This window comes from Leucopleurus acutus, assembly GCF_964270905.1.
Source record: "Leucopleurus acutus genome assembly, chromosome: 1".
In the NCBI taxonomy this organism is placed as follows: domain Eukaryota; kingdom Metazoa; phylum Chordata; class Mammalia; order Artiodactyla; family Delphinidae; genus Leucopleurus; species Leucopleurus acutus.
This window is the reverse complement of record NC_139142.1, coordinates 32,133,956-32,141,394: the sequence shown is the minus strand read 5'-3', so window position 1 is coordinate 32,141,394 and position 7,439 is coordinate 32,133,956. Positions and strand designations below refer to the sequence as shown.

Here is a 7,439-nt window from a genome sequence, read left to right as displayed (position 1 = left end):
TGGTGACATTCAGACCTGGGCCTTTGCATCACAAGTGGCATTATGAGCCACAATGTGCTTTTCGAGAACATTCCTTTCTGCACTAGGCCACGATGGTACTTTACACGCTAGGCATAGTGCAGTCACATGAGCCTTCCTGTTTACAGTGATGGCACCTGTCGTTCCAAAGTCTTAGAACTGAGAGCACCACTTTGACTCTGATTCATCCTCACAGTGTTTGTGTGGGGAGGGCAGAAATCATGATCCCCATTCTACAGGTGGGGAAACCAAGGCACACAGAGGTGATCTACCCAAAGTCACCCAGAAGTCAGAAAACAAACTGACTAAAGGGCCGAGGAAGATCCCCTACGTACCTTTCAGTGCCTTATCCAAAAGAGCAGACTGTGTCCTTCTCAAATGAATGCATATACTTTGGAAGGAAGTAGTTTTAGGTGGAACTTTCTATTAAGGCCTCAAAGGCCCCTCTATCAAATCAGGAACCACAAGGTAAGAACCAGTATCACATTAACATTTTTAGTTAAATGCCCCTGACTCACAGAAAGGCCGATTATTATAGCTCACTGACAACCTGGTTACCGACATGAAAATTTAAGGAAAAATTCACCCATTCAAGAAGTAAGCATTGGCACAGCTCCTTTTCTGGTTTCACGTCATCTGAAGTGTAACACCTAAGCACTGCTTCCTTCTACACAATACTCCTGTACCTGCTGGCATTTGATTGTGGGGGGGGGGGGTGCTAACAGAAAGTGTGTGTGTGTGTGTGTGTAACACCAGACACTTTAGGGACAATTCTGCCCAACAGAATATACATGAAATATGTCTAGCAGAGTAGTTCTCTACCTTGATTCTTTTTTTTTTTTTTTTTTGGTAACTGTTATTTCTTCATCTTGACTTAATGTAAAAAGAAATGTTTTACTTCCCACCTTCCTTGATGAAGGTAGAGTCCTTGGGTGGACATGGCTGGGGGCTGATTTTGGCTTCCTGGAAGGGAAGCACTCTAGAGGTTAAAGTTGCCGGAAGACAACTGAATGGGACTTTTTGGACCAGAAAGTGGCCTGGTCTTGCATGCATTTTCTCCCAGAGGCTAAACGACCATCTGTCCGTGTTGCACTGCCCCTTCCTATGCCAGGAATCCATATTCCCAGAAACAAACTAGGCCAAGAGCAGCCCTCCTGCCTCCCAACTCCAGGTCAAGAAAGGCACAAAGAAGACCAACAAATAATACCGAGGCGATGCTTTGGATCCGGGAGACCTTGAGGTACCAGGAGAAGAGTACTGATGGCCCCATCTGGCCAATAAGGAGGCACGGAGAGACTGACTAAATACTTTCAGTTATAGGGGAGAGGGACGCAGGAATGTCAGAGGGAGATTCTCTTTTTCCTCACGTGGGGAAGGAGAGGAAGATACACTGCCAACCGTAGTGAGCACGACCCTCACAGCAAAGAGGCAATTCCAGCTCTTCTGCCACCACAGTAAAGTAATTGCCCTCAGAGCAGTTGTGACGATTCCTTCACAGAGGGAATCCGACACCCCAGACTCTCTGGGGCCCACTCTTGGGGCTGCATCCAGGGCTGGAGACTGAGGCAGAATTGGCCTGGGCAGGCACATAAGGTAGCTCTGCTTCTTAAGGCATGGCTGCTGTCTGCGAGGAGTGGGCTCCACATTGGGAGGTGGCCATCAGACACTGCCTCCCCTGAAAATACCCTGCAGGAAAGCTCAATCGGGGGAAACACTGCTGCCTAAGGAATCCGCCTCCCCCGAGTGGCTGGGGGCTTCCACTAAAGCTAAACAGCATCACCAAACCAACTGATTTCTTGTGTCACTTGGGAGAATGAGGGGGAAAAAACCCAAACTGATCATTATTTGCAGATGATTGTCTAACTGGATACCTAGCGGAATCAAGGGAAAACCTATCAGAAGACAGACCAGAATTTAGGCAGATTAAAAGTCTAGCCCACAAAAATCAATAGCTTTTGGGTCACTTGAGTGTGGCCTAATACCCTGGAAGAGCTGTGCTTTTCTGCAAGGCCTCCGAGCTTTGTGCAACTTGCCATATGTTAAAAGACGGAGGGGAGCCAAGGAGATGCCTCCTCCACTGCAGTTCCCGCAGTCGCCTCAGACACCAGGATGTGAAAGATGCCTGGGGGTACTACTGCAAGAGGAGGCAGTCACCTCTGCACTGTCTCCTTGCCCTCCCCTCCCCCAGCCTCGACCCAGCCCCTTTCTCCCAGCTTTTTTCTTTTCCAACTCAACAGACACAATGGGAACATTGGCAAGGGCCGGTGCGATGCGGGAGCCACCAAGGTTGGATGTGGTCCAAGACTGTGCTATGTCATTTCCAAACGAAGTCAGTTTTTAAAAACAATGGCGGCGGACTGAAAGGTCTCACACGTCGGTCCTCTCATTGCCTCATTGGTCAGAAGCCTGGCGACGCTGCGGTGCCGCGCCCAGACTGGGGACTCCCACGGTCCGGTCAAAATGGCCAAAAGAGGCCCCACGGGGCTGAGCGTGGCACTCCGGCCAGCGCACGGCGGCGGTCATTTACGGTCCAGGCTGGCGTGCAGCTGGGCCTCGCGAACCATGCGATCGAAGGAGCGCGTGTTGGTCTCCTGGCGTACCTTCTCGCGCACGTGGAAGGAGGCCCGGGCTGTGGAGCGGGCGCTCTCCAGCGCGCTGCGCCGGTCCCGAGACAGCTGCTCGCTGCGCTCCAGCTTGCGACCGATGGCTTGGAGCAGCTCCCGCCGGCGGCAGTCTTCGTCCCTCTCCACCTTCTCCTTGTTGGCCCGCTGGGCCCGCTCCTTCTCCATCCGGCTCTGGCCCACGCGCCGCGCCTTCTGCTGCACCGCCTCCTCGGCCGCCTGCGCCGCGTGCTGCAGCCGCCGCTCGCCCACCCGGGCCAGAGCCTCCAGGTGTGCCTGATGCTCCCGGTCTTTGCGCTCGGCCGCCTCCTTGGCCCGCCGGCCCTGCAGCTCCTCCCGCCGGGCCCGCTCGCGCAGCTCCCGGGTGCGCTGCTCCACCAACTGCTCGTAGTTCTCCTGCGCGCGGCCCAAGCTGGCCTCCAGGGAGCTCCGCAGGCCCTCGCGCTCCTGGCGCTCCAGCCGGGCCCGGCCTTGCAGCAACGCCTCATGGCGCGCCCGCTCCGCCCGGCTTAGCTCCCGCTTCTCTCGCTGCAACTGGCCCTCCTGACTCTGCTTGGCGCGGGCCGCGCGCTGAGCGCGCTCCCTGCGCACCTGCTCGGCCCGCTCGCGCACTTCCTGCAGCCCCTCCTCCCGCTGCTTCAGGTTCTGTTCCTGCTGCAGCTTGCGGAGTCTGTCCTCCCGGGCCGTGCGCTCCGCCCGCTCCCGCCGCAGCAGTCCCTGGCGCTCGGCCAGCTCCCGCCGCCGCTCCTCGCTGCGCTCGCACTGCCGCTGCCGCCGCCGCGCCTCCTCGCGCTCCTCGCGGCCCCGGCGGCCGCGCCGCTCCTCCACCTGCGCGGCCCAGGCTCGGCGGCCCTGCTCCAGGGCGCGCTGCTTCTCGCGCTCCTCGCGCTCCCGTCGCTGCTCGGCGCGGACGCGCTGCTGCTCCCACTGGCCGTGGGCCGCGGCGCGCTGCTCCAGCAACAGGCGCTCCTCCTGGTGCCGCGCCAGCATGAGCGCCGCGATCTTCCGGTCGCGCTCCGGCACCGCGCGCAGACCCCGCTCGGCGCGCACTTGGCGCACGATGCGTTCCACGTGCTGAGCCATCTGTGGCGAGTGGCTCAGGTCGCCGAGGCTGAAGCTGCGGCCGGTGAAGGGAACCAGGGCCAGGGCGGATGGGCGGCCCAGAGGGTTGGGAGCAGAGGACGCCGAACCCGCCGGGCAGCTGTTCCTGGCCGAGGCCCGCGGCGGCCAGTGCAGCTCCCTCAGGCTCTCACCGCTGTAGGACGACGACGACGCGCCTGACTCGGAGCTCAGGGCGCCCTCCCGCCGGCGGGACAGGGAGTCTAGTGAGTGGCTCTTCCTTCCTGCCCGCGACCGCGCGGGCGTAGGTTGGGGCCGGGCCGGGCTGGAGGAGGCCTTGCGGGCGGCGCGCGGTGCGGGCGAGGCCGGGAGGCTGGCGCTGCTGCAGCTGCTGCTGCTGCCCGCACTAGGGGCCGAGGCCGCGGCGGCCGCGGGGCCCAAAGGCGTGAAGAGGCGCCGTTTCTCCTCGCGCACGATGCGCTCGCGCTCTGCCCGGCACTGCTGCAGCTTGGCGCTCCGCTCCGCCTCGTAAGCCTCGTACAGGCCAGTGGCTACTCGCATAGAGCGGCCGGGGGCCTCGCGCACCAGGTCCGCCAGGGCCCGTGGCAGCAGCTCCACAGGTTTAACGGCGCAGCGGGCGCAGGCCTCTAGCGAGCGGGGACTGGTCAGCACGTAGCGGCTGCCCTCGGCCTCCGGACAGTCGAAGTTGAAGAGGTCGAGGTGCAATAGCGGGGACTGCTCCCGCCGCCCGCCTTCTGCTGCGCACGGGACTTCAGCCTTACGGGGCGCCGCGGCGGAGGCCGAGGCCGAAGTCGCCGCGGGCTGCGGGGCGCCCTGGGAGTCAGGGGGCACGGACGCGGCGGCTTCGTCCCCTCCGGAGCCTCCCGGCTCGGCTCCCGCCTTCTCCTCTTCAGGCACGGGATCCACCATGGCTGAGCCCTGTCCCTTTGTGGAGGCTCTGCGGATGACAAGGGAGGACATCGAAGAACACATTTGAAAGCAGTTTCCCCCTCCCCGTTCATATTCACCGCCCCCCCAAAAAACTTAATCCGCTTTGGGATTAGGCTCAGAGGCCCGGTGGAATGTAAATCATAATACCGATGCCCTGAAACCCCAGCGGGCGGGAGGGTGCACAGAGAGCAGCCTCAGTCTCCCTCAGCGCCGGAGTGCTGGGCGGAGGCCTGTGGCCAGGCTCCCCTGGGCGTCTGGCCCGTTAGCTGCATCTCCTCCCTGTTGCGAGTTAAAATGAAAAGATCGAGGAGCAGGCAGTAGCCGACCAGAGAGGCTCTGGAGGATTCCCGGGAGGATTAGCGTATTTGTTTGTAGCTTAGGCGGGCGACCGGGGATGCAGCTTTGCAGGAACAAAAAGGAAGAGGTCTGTTCATCCCCAGAGTGCACTGCTGTGAAGACCCCATTTGCCTAGGGAAGAAGTTTATGGTTGATTTCCATTTGCAAAGGAGACCCAGGCGTGGGGCCCAGGGGTGACGGAAGGGCGCAGAGAAATACCTCAGTCCGAAAAGACCTCCCTGGGACGGGTGATCGATTCTTGCTCTTGCCTCTTGGACAGGGCTTGCTAGGAGCTGTGCCCGCCTTCCCCCGTCCCCCCCACCGGGTGTTTGCCAGGGATGGTGAAGGAGCTTGGGTCCTCCCGGATGCACCTAATCCTCTCTAAGTCCATGCTAAAAGCTCCATCCACCTCAGTCTAGGCTCGGACACCTGCCCCCAGATGTCCTCCGAGTCCCCCCCACCGTATCCAGCTGGGCTACTGGAGCTCAGCGAGCCCGTCCGCTCCCGGGTCCCCCGGCCGGTTAGCTTACCGCACGTCCCGCGCGGCGGGCTTTTGTTCGCAGCTTGCCGCTCTCGCTTGCGCCTCTTCAGTCCCTGCGTCGGCGGGGTCGGATTACTGCCGGCCGCAGCCGCGATAGGAGCCCCAGCTGCCACCGCAGCCAACGCCAGCGTCTCTCCATGGGGCCCGCGCGCACCCCAGACGCTACCTACCCGCGGGAGGGGGAGTGCGACAAGGTCTCCCTAAAATAACGCAGCTCTGCTCCCTTCCCTCACACTGACTCTTAAAAAAGGAAGCAACCCGGCTTCCATCGCTGCGGCATCCACCGCCGCCTCTCCAATCGTGAAGGTACCGCAGGTCTTTCGACGGCCCCCCCACCGGCGCCTCCTGGTGGACGCTCAAGGGTGTTGATTTCCTTGCTTATAGGGCAAAGGAGAAGTTGTATGTGTGTGGGGGGGAGATGTATATATATTCTCTCTCATCAACAAACCCTGTTCTAGCAGCACCTTAACTAGGTAGAATGAAGGAATAGCTCATTCCTTCTCAAGGCGACCCTGAGAAGCAAACAAAGTTGATAGCAATAATTTGGTAGAACTCTGGCTCCTGATCCAGACCATGACTTTATTTTTTTAAGAAAAGCCAACCAAACACACTAATGTTTAATGCAACATTTTAGGACTTCCTGGTTCCAGACAGTACAAATTAAAACCAGTCAGTACCAGTTAATGAGTGCTATTTTGAGATACCTCCTCCCCACCTCTTCCAGTTTGAGTGGTAGTGGCCACAGCAGACAGATGGAAGGAATATTTAAGGGAGGGGGTTGGAGCGTGGGTGGGACATAACATTTAGAGAGCACTGTGAACTCTGTCCTTAATAAACTTGACATTGTCAGATAGGCAGCGAGGAGCAAGTGAAAGGCCTAAAGCAGGGAAATGACATGATTTGGCTTATACTTTAGGAACATAACTGGCAACCATGGGGTGAAGGCTATAGGAGGGCCAAAGGGGGGCAGGAAACCCAGTTAGCTGGACACTACAGTAACCCAAGGCAGGAAGGATTGGGACCTGAGGGAGACAGCAGTAGGAGGCCTGGGTCTGGTGGGAGGTAAGGGTGAACAGATTCTTGAGGTGGAGAGTAGAAGAAGCAATACCCAAAGGGAGCTTGGCTCTGGGGTGTGAGGAGTGGTGATGGGGCAAGGATGACTTCCTGGAGTGATGAGGTGGCTGGGTGTACCACAAACTGAGAGTGTGGGTCCAAGAAGGAGGATTGGGTGGTGTGGAGGGCCAAGGATGGATGGGTTCCTTTTAGGATCACTTGAGTTTGAGGTGGAGCCCCTCAGCAGGTGGCTGGGTAAGGTGTGTCACAGGTCTGGACTGGAGCTAGAGTTTGGCACATCAGCACCATATTTGAGGTTCCTAAAACCAGAAGTGTGAGTGAGATCATCCAGGGAGGGCAGGCGGAGCAGTAGGGAGATGGGCAGGACATTGACGGGGCTGCTAAAGGAAGAGGAGCCCATGAAAAGGACGAATAAGGATAGGCAGGCAAGTGTGGTCTCGTGGAATCTAATGGTAGAGCACTTCAGAAGGAGGGTGTGCCCCTAGTGTTAAGGCTGCAGAGGTCCAGAAAGATTTTGCCAGAATCAAATACCCACTGAAACTGACAGTCTTTGGGTCTTTGGTGACGTCGGCAAAAATAGTTTCAGTATTGTCCTAGGAGCTGATGCCAAACCACAGGAGGCTGCGGTGCAGTGGGAGATGAGAAAGTGAGAGTTACTGACTCTTTTGACATTTGGATGAGAGTGTTAAAGACTGTGAAGGGCTTGAGATTTTATCCTACTTACATGCTAACAAGTTAGCCTGCCACCGGTTCATTGATGCCGGCAGAAGACGTGAAAATCGTGGGTCAGAAACAAAGGACTTTGTTACTCATGACACAGCAGGTAGCATGAGGTTTAT

The 7,439-nt window shown here is 58.2% G+C and overlaps 1 protein-coding gene across 1 annotated transcript; it reads right to left on the bottom strand.

Moving 5' to 3' along the window:
* Positions 1-2,537: 2,537 nt before the first annotated feature.
* On the bottom strand, positions 2,538-4,640 carry CCDC177 (coiled-coil domain containing 177; the record flags this gene model as incomplete). The annotated part of the gene is made up of 1 exon (XM_082848232.1): positions 2,538-4,640. Exon 1 carries the CDS (start codon positions 4,626-4,628, stop codon positions 2,538-2,540), a length of 2,091 nt encoding a protein of 696 aa, XP_082704358.1. The 5' UTR covers positions 4,629-4,640.
* Positions 4,641-7,439: the final 2,799 nt, after the last annotated feature.